The sequence below is a fragment of the Urocitellus parryii genome, chromosome 1, assembly GCF_045843805.1.
Source record: "Urocitellus parryii isolate mUroPar1 chromosome 1, mUroPar1.hap1, whole genome shotgun sequence".
In the NCBI taxonomy this organism is placed as follows: domain Eukaryota; kingdom Metazoa; phylum Chordata; class Mammalia; order Rodentia; family Sciuridae; genus Urocitellus; species Urocitellus parryii.
In genome coordinates, this window is record NC_135531.1 from 207,298,212 (window position 1) to 207,312,792 (window position 14,581).

Consider the following 14,581-nt stretch of genomic DNA (forward strand, 5'->3'; position numbering starts at 1 on the left):
TAAAACATTTCAGTCACATTAAATAACATATAACGGCATATATGAAGAAAAAAAGAAGACAAAGGCACCCATGGTCCCACTCCCAGTTTATTAAATAACGTAGGCAATACTTTAGAAGTCCCTTCTTAACTAGATGCTTTCCAATAGTAAAGATCTTCTGAATTTAAATCAGAATGCCTGCATTCACCCATTGACTGGGTTCATTCATCTACTTGTCAAACGTGCCTAAGGGTCAGATACGAGGTGCCAGAGGTATTAATTTCTACTGTTGGGGTGTGGGAGATCAAGAGTGACATAAACCACCTCCAGAGGCGTCTAGCTTGCTTTTGCTGCGAACAGTCCCAACCCAGCGCGGCCCTTCAGAGCGGGCGTGGTTTCTGCGTCCGGACAGTTAGGGCAGAAACTACTCGTCCCGGCAGTCTGCGGGGCCGGTGGGCGGAGCTGGGCCGGGGGCGGGGGCCGGCGAGAGGGGGCATTGTGTCGGCGAGAGCGGAGCCGCATTTGTCTGCCTGAGGTGTTCCTTGAACGTGCTTTGGGGTGGCCGGCTGGGGTCTGGAAGTGTCAGCTGCGGCCGCGGCCCCGGCGGGAGATCGAGTAGGAGGGAGCACGCGCCCGCTGACCGCGATCGCTGGCAGGGGGCGGTGTGCTAGCGGAGCAACATGCACATAGGCGCCCGGCGCCCTGACGACCCCTCCTGTGGAAAAGAGGCCGGGGCCGCGCTGGGGCGGCGGAGAGCATGAGGGAGGCCGGGGGGCGGCTGGGCTGGGAGCGCTGCTAGGAGAGGCGTGCGCTGCACAGTCGCCGGGGCGCGGCGGAGGGCGGGGAGCAGGGCAGGTCCGCCAGCGGGCGAGAGTCGACAGCCGGGAGCTGTTGTGATTTCCGACACGGGAGCGAGGGGCCCGGAGCAACCCCTGACTCCAGCGCGCAGCCGACATGGGCAACGCAGGGAGCATGGATTCTCAGCAGACCGATTTCAGAGCGCACAACGTGCCTTTGAAGCTGCCGATGCCCGAGCCAGGTGAACTGGAGGAGCGATTTGCCATCGTGCTGGTGAGTGCGCGTCGGCTGCGGGGCGCGGGGACCCGGGCCCCCGGCCAGGCGGCGCAGCTGACCTCCGCCCCCTCCCCTTCGCTCCGCGCGGGGAGCAAGCCTCCTGTCCCAAGGGGGAGGCTTTTCACCTACTCCATTGTGGTTTCCCCGCCTTGCTTCTTGCCTCCCTCCCTCTCGAGTACCTCACGTTCAGACCTCTTGTGGTGCCGGGATGGGGATAGGGGCTCGGAGCGGGCTGCCGGGCCAGCCCCGAACCCATTGTCTGGCGGGAGAGGCACCTCGCAACGCGTGTGTCGGGGTGGTACTGCGAGTGTGGGGAGGGAAGGTGGCGCGGGCCCGGGAGGAGGGGGCGATGAGCCGCTAAGGCTTTTTGTTTTAAAAACAAAAACCCCGTAAACCTTGATCCCCATGCGAACTATACTTCGGGCGCCCAACCCTGGGCCTGTGGGGTCCCTGGCAGATGGTCGCAGGTGGCTGGCCGCAGGCGCTGAGTCGGGCGGTAAGCGAAGGCGAACTTGGAGGGCGGACGTTGTGGTTTGGCAGAGCTGTAGCTCCCCCGAAAGGGAAAGAGGAGGAGACCTGCAGAAGTGGGATGCCCCGGTCCCTAAGCGGGGAGGCGGCATCTGAAGCCCAGGCGGGGGAGAATCTCAGTGTGTTCTCTTTAGTCTTAAATCACATAAAAAATGTGCAATTTTGCAGCGGCATTTTGAGAGCTCTTCTGACTACACGGGCGACCCCCGCCCCTCTTCTCCCAGCTTCTCATATCCAAGACTCTGAAAATTCCCTTCTTTCTCTCTTTTCTACTGGGACTAAGTTTCTGGGCCCTTCCCAGTCAGAGACTATCCTGCTGTGAGTTCTAGCGGGAGTGGTGACTTTTCCCTTGCTCAGTCAGGGTCTGAGATGTAGTTGGTCCCCAGACCAACAGTTTTAGTGCTCAGCCTCTTTTTAAGGGATGTTGGGAAGGAAACGAGCAAGACGGGACGCATTCCTATTCCTCACACTTGTACACTTCCCTTTTCCTAACTGGTTATCCCCAAACCTGACAACATTAGGCAGCAAGAGGAACTTGTAATTAGGGCAGTCAACGTCTGTGACTATCTGCAGGTTTTGAGGCATGTAGCCTAACAATTTTGGGGAGTGACTGGAGTCCCAGATCAAAAACCAGTTTTCAAATGTTTTGAACGGTGGCTGGGACATTTAAATTCCATTTCTTCAGGACTTGAAAAGGTTCTTGTTTGGCATGGGGATGGCAGGTTAGCTTTGTGCTTGCTGGGATAGCAGAGGCTATGAGCTTTTTCAGGCCACCTGGAAACTGGTGTTTCAGTGGAGGAGCTTGATGATGTTGCCTGTCTTACTTTGCAACGTCTGTGATCTCCCACAGCTGCTTCCACGTTGTGCAAGATGGGACACTCTGAAACGAAACAGCCTAGGCTTAATTACTTCTCAAGGCAGCCTGGGTACATACTTGACCCGTCTTTCCAGAGACAAATGTTTTTCTTCAAACCGTTCCTACAAGACGTGATTTTAACTCCTTGCTTTTTCCCTCCATACTGTGGTGCTGTGTATGAGTACGTGGAGCGGAGGAGCCAATGACACAGGGAAACCAGTGCAGCAGCCATCATAACAATAATGCAATTAAGTTCTGCTCAACTGGAATAGCATTTTTTTGCATGAGTTTTCAGTTACTCTGTTGATTAATAACACATGGTATGAATTAATCTTTAGAAAAATGATGTCCCTTCATTAACATGGTGGATTTGTTTTCCTGTTAAGTCTAGCAGTCACAAAGTTAATATGTAGACTTTTGTGACTGTACGTCACAAGCTCCATGGGGCCATTGTTGATTATTGTGGTTGCTTTTATTCTGCTATGTCTCTCACAGTTACTGGATGCAGTTCTTTTTAAAGTTGTTTACAATATTTTGAGCCTCTCAAACAAAAAACAAAATCCAAAAATACCAGGCTGAACTTTTTTGAACACAAACAAAACTTTCTCAGCTTGAGGACCCTGTTAGGGACACATTTGTACTCTTCCAACTGAGTTCTACTTCCTCTTGGGAAAATCTACAAGCAGAGTCAAAGAAAACCCTCCCAAATTATCTAGTGCCATGTGTAGATGGTATTTCTTGTCTTTTTTTCCCCCCTGAAATTGTATATACTGTGTTCTTTGCTTTTCTCTTTTGAATTGCTTGAAAAATCAATTGAAAGCATTTGAGTCTGGAGATCAAGATTGAATGAGAAGTTTTAGATGGCAGATTGTAAAGCATATAATATGTGGAGGAATTCTCTATCCTTAGACAACAGGAGTTATGTTGGTGTTAATGACATCAGTTTTATTTCTTATACAGATCATGTATGGGTTGTGGGAGGGAAACTAGAGGTAATACTGTATAGAAAAGTGTACAAGCACCTCTTTGTTAGTTTGATTTACTTCAGTATTAACGAGCCCTTTCTGGTTAGGGAAATAGTTCTTCCCAACCTCCAGCTCTATAGTATTTAAACCCTTGGGGAAAAGTAAATAAAACTTAAAATGACAGTGCTTTTTTTTTTTTTTAAAGTTAAATTATTTTGACAGTGGTTCATCTTATTTCTTTGCAGGAACTCTCTTAAGAGTCCAAACTTACTCAATGACTGTAACCCCTCCCATCATCAGTTTGCATAGGTTGAATTGTATACATCCAAAAAATTAGTGCATATGAATGGAAAGAAGAGATGACAAGGCAAAAGACTGAATTAAGATCAATAGAGGGGTAAACTTGGGTTGGGAATGTGGCTCAAGTGGTATCCAGGTTGCTTGCATGCGCGGGGCGCTGGGTTCCATCCTCAGCACCACATAAAAATAAAAATGTTGTATCCACTGAAAACTAAAAAATAAATATTAAAAAATTCTCTCTCTCTCTTAAAAAAAAACTTTTTGTGAATAATTACTAGTAAAAAGTGGATCTACATCTTAGAAGTTTAATCCTCCTAAAGAGAATCTCTCCCCTCTAAGCTTATGTTCAGCATTATTATAATAGTTAAAAAACTTATATTTAAGAGAAAATATTACTCAATGTATGTATTTAACCATTTGCATCTTTGTACCTACCTTTCAGGTACACCTGTAAGGTGATATACCTTTGCATGCATATATACACTACTCCCATACAGGTTCAGTGTTTGTTACACTTTTCAATGGAAATGTTTCAAATTATGAGTTCAGTTATTTACTTTCATCTTTGTTCTTTTAGGGGATATATTTTGTAGGTAACTTTGGCCTGTATTTTTTTTTTTTTTGAGTATCACACATTTATGATTAAATATCCATGTGGGTCTCTATTATATTTCTTAAACATTGTCTAATTGTTGGGCTCTCACACACACAAATCCATCCTTCTTGATTTTCAAAGTTGATGTTATTAAGGTGATTCTTAGTGCATGTCACGAAAAACTGAGAGTCTTTATCCAGGAGTACTTTTTTTTTTTTTTTTAAACATTAGACACTCCATGATACTGTTCACTGATTTTTGACTTGCAGTCAGTTTACAACATAAAATATAAGTCCTCCAATGCTTTTGTCAAAGAACTGTCCTAAGGATTGTTTCTTTGAACTTCAGAGAAAGGGATCATTTTAAGTCCTATGTTTTAGTTGCTGTATATCTTTATAATATCAGATATGAAAAGATTAGAAAGTAACATTTTAGGGCACTGCTATGTTTGATATTGAGAACTGCTTTGATATCTGATTAATTTGATTCAATTTTCTTTTCAGTTTATCTTGAGATTGAACACTCACTTTGCATTAGGAGGGAATAGGAATACTTTCTGAATGCCTATGATATTACCCTGTGTTCACCTGTTCTTGTATAATCCTCACAGAAACTCCAACCATCAGCAATATTATAGATGCCTAAAGACAATTGCCTAAATTGCCCCAAGTCATATAGTTATTAAATAACCAATCTGGAATTTTAACCCAGATTTGGATCTCTGTTTCTCTTTCTCCAGGCTTTCTCATTACATTATGCTTTCTTAAACCTATATTTGCAAATAAATAAATAAAAGGGCCTAGGACTAGCAGTAAAAAAGTTTTAAAATCTGGTAAATGCAAGTTTCAGAATATATAACACTGGCAGAAATTTCTCAGAAGTGACCAAAAGAAAGGTGCACTAATGTTTCTCTTTAGATGTTGGCCCTTTTGGCCATCTGTGCTATACTCTTCTATTTTCAGGCATGAAAATGGATGTGTTTCAGAGTTTTTCTTTTCAAGGCAGGTTTGAAACACCTTGGCTAGAAAGCTTAGGTTTTGCAAACCAGAGGGAAGAGCAAACCTGTCATTGGAATGTGTACCCTTCAAATGTAGTTACCTATGAAAGGGACAAGGAAGGTCAAGTTGTAACATCCAAGTTTGTTTCCCGTTGCAAAGTGTCCTTCCCTTTCTATCACTTCCAAGGAGAGTATTTGCCCTGAGATCTGTTGAGCAGATGGATCTGTGGGAATGTGGTGAGGCCATCACATGCTGTTGATTTGTTTTCTCACATCCTTTCCCCTGTTGTGAGGGAAAGAGAGTGTGGAAGGGGGCAGAGTGTTGTCACTTTGAACTATTACAGTTTCACCCTGGGCAGTTAACTCCTTGAGCTGTGAATAGGTGCTTGCAGTTATTACACACATCATCAACAGCAGCATGCATTTTTACTTCTAATAAACCAATAAAAACTGAAAATATATTTGGGTATATTAAGCAGTTGATTGATCAAAGGGTATTCTCTGATGCAAATATATGGCTCCAATGAAAGATGGCAGCAATGTAAGCTGATGAAATTTGGGGGGAAAAGGTATGCATGCTCTTAAATTCTCATGGGATAAGAATTACTTTTACCTGTGAGTTCTCATTTAGCAAAGAACATTGGTCTGGGAAGCAGGAGACCTAGTTTCTAGAATCATCTGTACCAGTTTTAGCAAGCTGAACTCTTTCCCTGGTTTTTGGCTTGCTTTACTTGTGAATAGGAATTAAATTTAGCACAACTGTTAGGATAGTTGTGAGCTGACAGAAATCATAGCACTTGGAATTGTAGAATTTGTAGAACACAATAACACTTGTGATCCTTCAGCTGACTTGGCGTTCTGTTGCCCTTTTATGTGGATGTGTGCAGCTATGTTCCGTATGATCTAGAGAGTAGAATCCCTAGGGTCAGTGACCGAAAACCACATTGGCATAAGGAGAAATATTTAACATTTAGAGTTGTCAAAAAAAAATGCATAGTAAGTCCTCTGTTTGAGTTGTTTTGAGCTGTGTAAAAAATGCTGGTGACAGGAAGGCACTTCCCACCCCAAGATACAGCAAGTGCATTATCAGCTTGAAAGCTGCTCCCCTCCAGAGGGTAAGGCAGCAGCTGTAGGTGTGGACATGGAACTGTAGCACCTGAGAGTGGGGAAGCTTTTTGTGTAGGTCTCTCTCGGGCACAAAGAAAAAATAAGTGAGTGTAGGCTCATGTTTGTTTTAGGAATTCATTTATTTTTATAAGAACTGTTGCCTGAAGGACTTGGTCTTAAGGAACTGTGCTCTTGTGTTCATACTCAGGACTTGGGGGATAAGGACAAGGTGAGGTGGCTCCCTGGGTCTCATATTTAAGATGTCATAGATGTCAAAAAGGTTGTGAAGACAAGAAGCACTGATTAGATGACTGTCTCTCCTTTGCAAGAGGGCACTGGTACGTGGAATGCTTTCAGAAGCAAGAGCTTAGGAGGAAAGGTGAATTACAGGCTATACAGCTACTTGACAGAGGCCCTGTTAGAGTGGCTTTTTATGGAAACATTCCCTTCCTAATGACAGGAGGTACGTTCCTATAGAGAGAATTTATGCACCATCTTAGCTTTTACCTACTTGAACACTGGGGACAGAGATAACTCATCCCTGGTCTTCCCTTTGAAATTCTGTCCATACTGTGGGGAGATCATCTTTTCCCTCCCCAGTCACCTTGTTCTCTTCTCCAGAACCCTGACTTTCAAGATAAAGCCAAGGACTATGCAGTTCCAACTGATATGTTTTGGAAGTAATGTCCATGAAAGAAATGGTAGCTGGAGAACTGCCTCACAGACTGTGAATCACAGATGTGGAGTGGAACAGCTGGGAATTCTTAAATTTGGAAATAGCTAGTCCCTACTTGGTGGTATAATGGTATTTGATGCAGAGGAATATATTATTTTCACACCCTTAAAAAAATAAAAACATGGCCATTAACTAATGCTGACAGGTGGGTACCTTATCATGAGTTGTACAGTTTCTGGGACCAATTTTATTTTAGTGTCTGTGATCCTCCAATATCTTCAGTGTTCTTATGTAGCCTGTAATTGGCTTAGTGACCCCTATTTCACCTGTAGAAATAGTTTACTCTTAGTCCACTTTTTTCTTTGCTGAAGAAGTCTGTTGCATTCTTGAGCCCCTGTCATCCATTGTCAAGAAGCTGAAAACCTCAAGGAGCTTAGACCTTAGATCTTCAAAAGTCATCTTGACTGACTTCTCTCTGGTGGATGGAACCTATGGCCTGGTTTATCTTAAACTTGTTGGCTTTGGGAAAGACATCATTGTTCACTTATTTGGTCATGTGACTGGTTCTAGGACACTAAAATGTGACTGATGGTGCCTGAAAATAATCTCACTGGTCTCAAGTCTTGATTCAGGATTTGCTCAGGAACCTGACTTCCTTTCCTTGTTCTTTTTTTTTTTTTTTAATGGAAGTTTGGTAGAACACCTTATTTAAGGTAGGATAAAGAAGAGATTGGTAAGGTAAAGCAGTATTTTCTCAACTTGGCTGTGCATGGATATCACCTGGGGAGCCTCTTAAAGTAGTGATGCCTGGATCTTACTTGCAGAAATTCTGATAAATTGGGGATGTGACCTAGGTATTGGGTTTAAGAAGCGTTCTATGAGATTTGAATGTACAGTCCCAGTTGAGATCCACTGTGCTAGAGGAGTGTTTTCCCTAAGCATACAAATTAAAACCATGAAAAAGATGATGAGTGTTAAGGGTGAGGTGGTGTTTAAGAAATGAGATTACAGTGCACACCTGTAATCTAAGGAGCTTGGGAGGCTGAGGCAGGAGGATTGCAACTTCAAAGCCAGACTCAGCAGCTATCTCAAAATAAAAAAATAAAAATGTAATAAGGATGTGGCTCAGTGGTTCAGTGCTGCTCTGTTCAGTACCAAAAAAAGAGATTGAGGCAGGGGGATTACAAGTTGGAAGTCAGCTTCTTATAGAGATCCTGTCTCAAAAAAAAAAAAAAAAAAAAAGAGCTGGGGAACTTTGCTCAGTGTTAAAGACCTCTGGGTTCAACCTTCAATACTGAAAAGAAAAAAAAAAAGACAGAAATTAGGTACAATTAAGAATAGGAGAGTTAAAGAAAACTGAAGATACTTGATTCAAACAGAAGAAGCAAGATGAGAAAAATAGAAGAAAAAAGAAAAGCCTGTTGAATTTTAGACAGATTGAACTATTTGAGAAATGACCATCAAATTACTGAAAAGAGAAATTTTAGTGAAAGTTTTATGTATTATGATATAAGATTGAGCAGTGACCCTGAGGTGTACTGTTGGGGTAGAACTAGCAAAAAATCTACTGTATTTTTTGTTTGGGCCTCTATTCTCAAGCTTAATTGTTTGTTGGTTCAATGTAGGCCTTTTGCTTTGATCTCTGGTTTTACCACTTACAAAGACTTGATGAGCTTGGCTTCCTGGAGTGAAATTCAAATACACTTGTGAAATGTAAACAACATTCATTTATTAAGAATCCTATAATCAAGGCAAATTGGCATGCTTATATAAGCAATTAGCTTTGAGAATAGAAAGATAAATAGGATGCTAGGTCAAGAATGAGCTGATTCTTCTCAATGCAAGACTCTAGTTATTCCTTTATTATAACATGAGCAAATAGACATTCCTTTCATTCATAATCTTTAACTTTTGTTGTTTGAGAGCAGTACATGCTTTTCTGCAACTGAGAGGATAGAAGCAGTTATTGTCTGTTTTCATCTAAATAAATATCTCCATCAAAATGTATGTGAGGTGATTTATGACTTTATCTAAATTTTTAGTAATTGGGATTAGGGCTAAAGAAAATATGGATTTGGATGAGAATACTAAAGGATCATAATGGGAGTTTGTTCTGGTGACGAAGGTAAAGAAGATGACTGTTTTACAATGTCAGCAAGATTGGAAAGAATCTCGTCTATCTTCGCTGAATGTTCTTTTTTGATATAAAAGGAAGTATTATGGTAACCAATAGCAGAAGAAATTGAATACAGCATGATCATCATGGAAAACGCTAATGATCGGCATGTCATGATCATCATGACAAGGTTCATTTTGCCTAGTGAATCCGAACAGCCAAATGTCCTTGTGGGTTCTGGGGAACCAAAGTGCAAAGGCAATAAATTGGTGAATAGATTTGTAGTTTTAGTTCTGGTTCTTTCATTCCACCATATGGTCAGCTTTGTGGTACTTCTGAGAAAACTTTCTCTTTTTGGTCACAGTGAGGTATATTAATTAATTGGGGTTTATTATTCCCAGGGACTTTCTGCCTGGTGAACCTGGAAAGCCTGTTTGGTCCTAAGGTCTTGGGACTGGGATGCCATAAACTTGAATTGGTGACTCCCTGGGCTTTCTATTGCTGTCTCCTCAGTGCATCCAGATGTGTACTTGGAGAGACCATTTAGAACCTGTGGTCTCCTGGGTTTGTGGAATTTTTCAGCATGCCAGTGTTCAGCCTCTTTCACTTTCCTGTGCTGCATAGAAGAACATTTTGAGTCTCAGAGGGGCATTTTGGAAAGTATTTGTTTGACTCAGAAATCTCCATATCATCTGAATTTAACAGGTCCCCGTCCTCATTTAATGAAGTAATTCTTTAACATTTTATGTGTGTGTGTGTGTGTGTGTGTGTGTGTGTGTGTGTATATATATATAAATAAATTTCTATTTATGTATTTTTAATCTCACCAATAATTACTAGAAGTGACAAGGTTGGCTCTGTGATTATTTTTTATTGGTAATGGAGAAATTTAAAATTTTTTTGTTTATTTCTTTAGAATGATGTTGCCTAATCCTCTGCTTTAACTGATAGCAGAAGAAATCATCTTCAGACTGGGCACATTTTTGTGACAAGCTTTCAGATCAGGAATCAGAACCTCATCTTCCCAGCCATTCCTCAGATTTAATTAGACTGGTCTCCTTGTCTCCCTAGGCACAGTTGCTTACCTGAAGTTCTTTTCTTAGTGGTAGCACTTAGGTGGAGGAGAGTAGGCCACAGGATTGTGCCTTGTGGTCTGATTCTAAATGCCTCTAACCATGAGGTTTCCACCACTTCCTTTGAGTGATTTCCTCAGTTCAAGTGGGCCTAATGGCTTAGGAAGTATTGCTGCTTTTAGTTAAATCATCATTGATAACCTTAGTGGTATTTTCATGTGCGTGAATCATATCCCTGTTTTTCGTGATACTAAAAAGAGGATGTTTTGGTTTATGTTTCTATAATAAAGCATGAATGGAGAGGGATTTTTCATACTGAAAATGATCATTTGCAGTTTTGGTCATTCATCCTCGGAATTACACATTCATAGATACAAGTTTTGTGTTTTCCCTTCCGAGCCAATGTCCCGCCCCTTTGCTTTCATTGTCTTTCTTGATGACTCTTGAAGTATTAAAAGGCATATGATTATGAATTTCATTGTGTGCGGTTTTCCCATCCCAGTCATCTGATCTAATTCGAGGGTTCTTGGACCATGTTTGTTGTCCGTGATTTACCTTCGTTATACTCCTTTGTAACTTCTGTGCCCTTCCCAGACTTCTCATCTAAGCAGCCACGTTGGGCCATCTGCTCTTCTGTTTCTTTACAGGACCCTACTTGGATATTCCTTTATCCCTGTCCCCAGGACAGGCCTGCATGTTCCTTTCTTTACATCTTTTCTCACAGTGATTTTCCTGGATAGAAAGACTTCTCTGCTTACTGAAACTATATCTAGCTTTAAAGACTCTTGTGAAATACAACCTTTTCTAAGTGTCCTTACAGGTCCACATCAGCTGGAGGAAGCTGGGAAAACCAACTTGCCTTACTTTGATCTCTTTATAGTGTGGATTAGCTCTCTTACTCATGAAGTAGTTGATTAAATATCATCCATGTGAGGTGTGACTGTAAAATAAGAAGATGCTTTTGTGTGTAGCTTTGTGGTTGCTCTTCATGTTCTCAGCCATCATTTATTTACATCTTTGTTTTATCTGCCACTTCACATTGTGGACTTGTGGAAGCCAAGGGTCATGTCTTCTAGACCCTGGCAGCTGCTTCTCCAGCACAGTGCTTGACCAGGGGAAGATATCAGGAGGTAATTACTGTTGTTTAGAGAACACTGCCCACTGAAAGGCCTGGGAATTTGAGGAGCTGCTTGAAAACCTATTTAACTGACCACATTGGTTTGGTGCATAACTTGCCTTTGTGCCTAAATGACACTTTTGTCACAGATTCTTTCTTATCTTGGTTTTGTCCGTATGACTTGATTGTAGTTGGTGCCCAAGAATACTAAATGTTCAGAGATAACAAATTGGCATCATGCTCCACTTGACTCCTTATGGAAGACTTATGACTTAGGAGAAATGGAGGCCAATTGAAGTGGCCAAAGACAATCAGTGGTTTGCTGGACGAGGTGGCACATGCCTGTAATCTCAGCAATTCGAGAGGCTGAGGCAGGACTATCACAAGTTCAAGGTCAGTCTCAGCAACTTTGCAAAGGCCTAAGCTACTTAATGAGATCTTGTCTCAACAAAACAAAACAAAACAAAAAATAGGGCTGGGGATGGAATTCAGTGGGTAAGCATCCCAGAACCAAAGAAAAATAGATAGAAAGAAAACCAGTAGTTTGTCACTGTTATTTAGCCAGGTAGGTTTGTCATAATGTCCTGTTATCAAGCGAGTAGATAACATAGTAACAAGGGCTTTCTTAAAGAAACATGTCTATCATGATGCTTTCTTTTTTAATTTGGAGTAAAACAAGTTTGAGAAGAATCCCCTATTTTGGCATTTTAGTGTCTTGCTGTTTGCAAAGTGCTTTCAAATTTTCATTTGTAAGTCTAAATTTTTTTGAGAAATGAGATATGTAGGGCATGAGAGTTTGTGGCTTGAAGTTCTGTAAGAAGGCAGTGAAAATTTTGATCCAGTTTGTTCTAAAACTCAAGAGAGCATTCTGCTGTCAAATAAGGTAATGCATAGGAGCTTTCTCACCAGTTGGGTACTTCGTAAGCACCATCTCTGCTCCCAGCAACCTTTGAAGGAAGGTAGTATCTTCCTTTCACTAATGAGACCGTGGGACTCCGAGTGATGAAGCGGCCACTACCAAACAATGGAGTCAGGATTTAAACCCAGCCTTGCTGATGAAAGAAACTGCTTTTGCCCTACACCATGTATGCTTTCTGAGTTAACTGTGAGATGTCTCTGAATGTTGCTTTTTTATTCTTTGTGGACTAGATGCATTAATTCCATACAATAGCTACTATGTCTGTATTCCATAGAGTGCAGCTTGTCTTAAATGCTGCAAAAATCTGACTTTAATCTCAAGGGTCTGAGAATGTAGCTGGGAAAGCAAACAACAAAACACCCAGATATTTTCATAATCAATATAGTTGCAGATATGCAAAGCTCTAAGGGTTCAGGAAGAAAGTGTCACTCTACTTTGAGTGTTCAAAACAGGTTTCTGTGGAACAGGAAGTAGGGACTCAGCTTCTAAGAGTCCAACTCAGTCCCAGCCACTGCTGAGCTTTTTCTTCTGCTTTGTGTGGATTTGCTTATTTGCTATTGCTCAAGAAAGAGTGATACTTTAATCAGTCCAAAGGTATTTAATGAACACTTACTGTGGGCCAGGCAGGTTTGTAGGCACTGGCTAGATGCAGTTCTGAACCATGACAAATGCATGGTCTGCCTTCAGTTAATTTGCAGCTTAACCAGCAGGGCCAGTGCAGAAAGACAGACATGAAAGGGGTGCAGAGATGCACAGGGGACTGTTGAGATGCTGAAAAGTGCTAGGAGGACAATAAAATAGAAGATCGTGAAGTGTTTTCATCCCCAGTGAGATGGGAGGGATGAGAAGGTCACATGTGTGAAAAGCAGGTCAGAGCCTCCAGGCAGCAGAAGGAGCCCAAGTGTGATGTTTCTTTCCCTGTTGGCTCTGAAGGGGCTTCCACAAACCCTGAAGCAAATAAAGTAAACAGCATGTAGATGATGCAGCCCATTTGACTTCAGACCTTGTAAGCCTTTGGGAAAGTCTGAAAGTAGAGACCAGGATTCTGTTCCTTTGCTCCAACAGAGACATTTCTTGTGAATGGCTTTGTGAGGTCACAGTTCTGCCTCTTCCTAAATTCACATAATTTTAAAACAAATGATCATTTCAGGTGTGTCATTGTTCTAGACCCAAGGGGCATCTGTTTTGGCAATGGGGTATTTACTGATAATTGTGGGTGGTGCCCTATATGAAGGCCAGTATTGAGACTGGCCCATTTCATCTGTTTGAAGCCATACATGGACCCGGGGCAGGCAAAGTAGAAATAAATTACTTTATTGCTGTAGCTCCGGCTTATTTGTTGTTCAGATTCTTTTCATGTTTTTTTTTTTTCATCTTTCCTTTAAAAAGATTAAACAGGGGTTTTTGATTCTAAAATTAAAATAAGTTATATATAGTTAAGATTACCTCTAAAATCCTTTAAGTTGCACTTACAAGTACAGAATGCATATTCTGTACTGAAACAAATTCTTACACATGTTAAAGTTTGAGAGCTTTTGAGCTTGTCTAAAAGAGAAGCCATTAAAGAAAAATTTAGACCATTCTATACACAGAACTTTCAAATCATTAGCAGTGATTGGAGAGTGATAGATGGGAAATGCTAATGTATTCTCACCTGCCTATAGATTTATACGACTCAGTATCATAGTGAATCTTTAAACATGTATTAATGGGTTTGTGAGGATTTAATGCATGTGGATTTGATATATGCACATGTGCAATAAGATAATAGAGATTGCTTACTGTGTGTTTCTTTGTGTTTTGGGGGTGCTGGGAACCCAGGACTTGGCACATGCTAACCAGGTACTTGACTACTGAGCTACATCCCCAGCTTGTGCATTTCTTTAAATATGAACAGTAGTTTAGGAACTTGAAAGGTAGATACCATCCCTGTTTCTTATATGAGATGCCTAGAATTAGAGAAGGAACTTGCTTGAAGGGACCCATTTCTAGTGGATATCACAGCTGAAAATCTGAGCTTCATTCACTTGAAAATCATATTCCTAATATACTGTTTGACTTTCAATTAAAAAAATGCAAGATTAACATAAGCTGTAAGTATAGTATAAATAGAATAAATAAAAAATGTTTCAAAAGAAATTGAAATGCCTGTGATGGTAAATTCAACATCTCTCCAGCCTGATTTATTTTGGTGTTATAAATCAAGAACAAATAATAATTATATATGCTTTGAAAAATTAAAGATAACATAAGAACTGGATGAATAGGTCACTGTCCAC

At 41.3% G+C, this 14,581-nt stretch overlaps 1 protein-coding gene across 3 annotated transcripts in view; it reads left to right on the forward strand.

Annotated features, from left to right (window-relative positions):
• The first annotated feature begins 526 nt into the window (after window positions 1–526).
• Window positions 527–14,581, forward strand: part of Fmnl2 (formin like 2) — a 281,047-nt gene continuing 266,992 nt past the window's right edge. For all 3 annotated transcript variants that reach the window (XM_026389145.2, XM_026389166.2, XM_026389156.2), the window contains exon 1: window positions 527–1,050. In XM_026389145.2, the coding sequence (XP_026244930.1) occupies window positions 934–1,050 (117 nt within the window). In that variant the 5' untranslated portion in view covers window positions 527–933. The remainder of the gene's footprint in view (window positions 1,051–14,581) is intronic.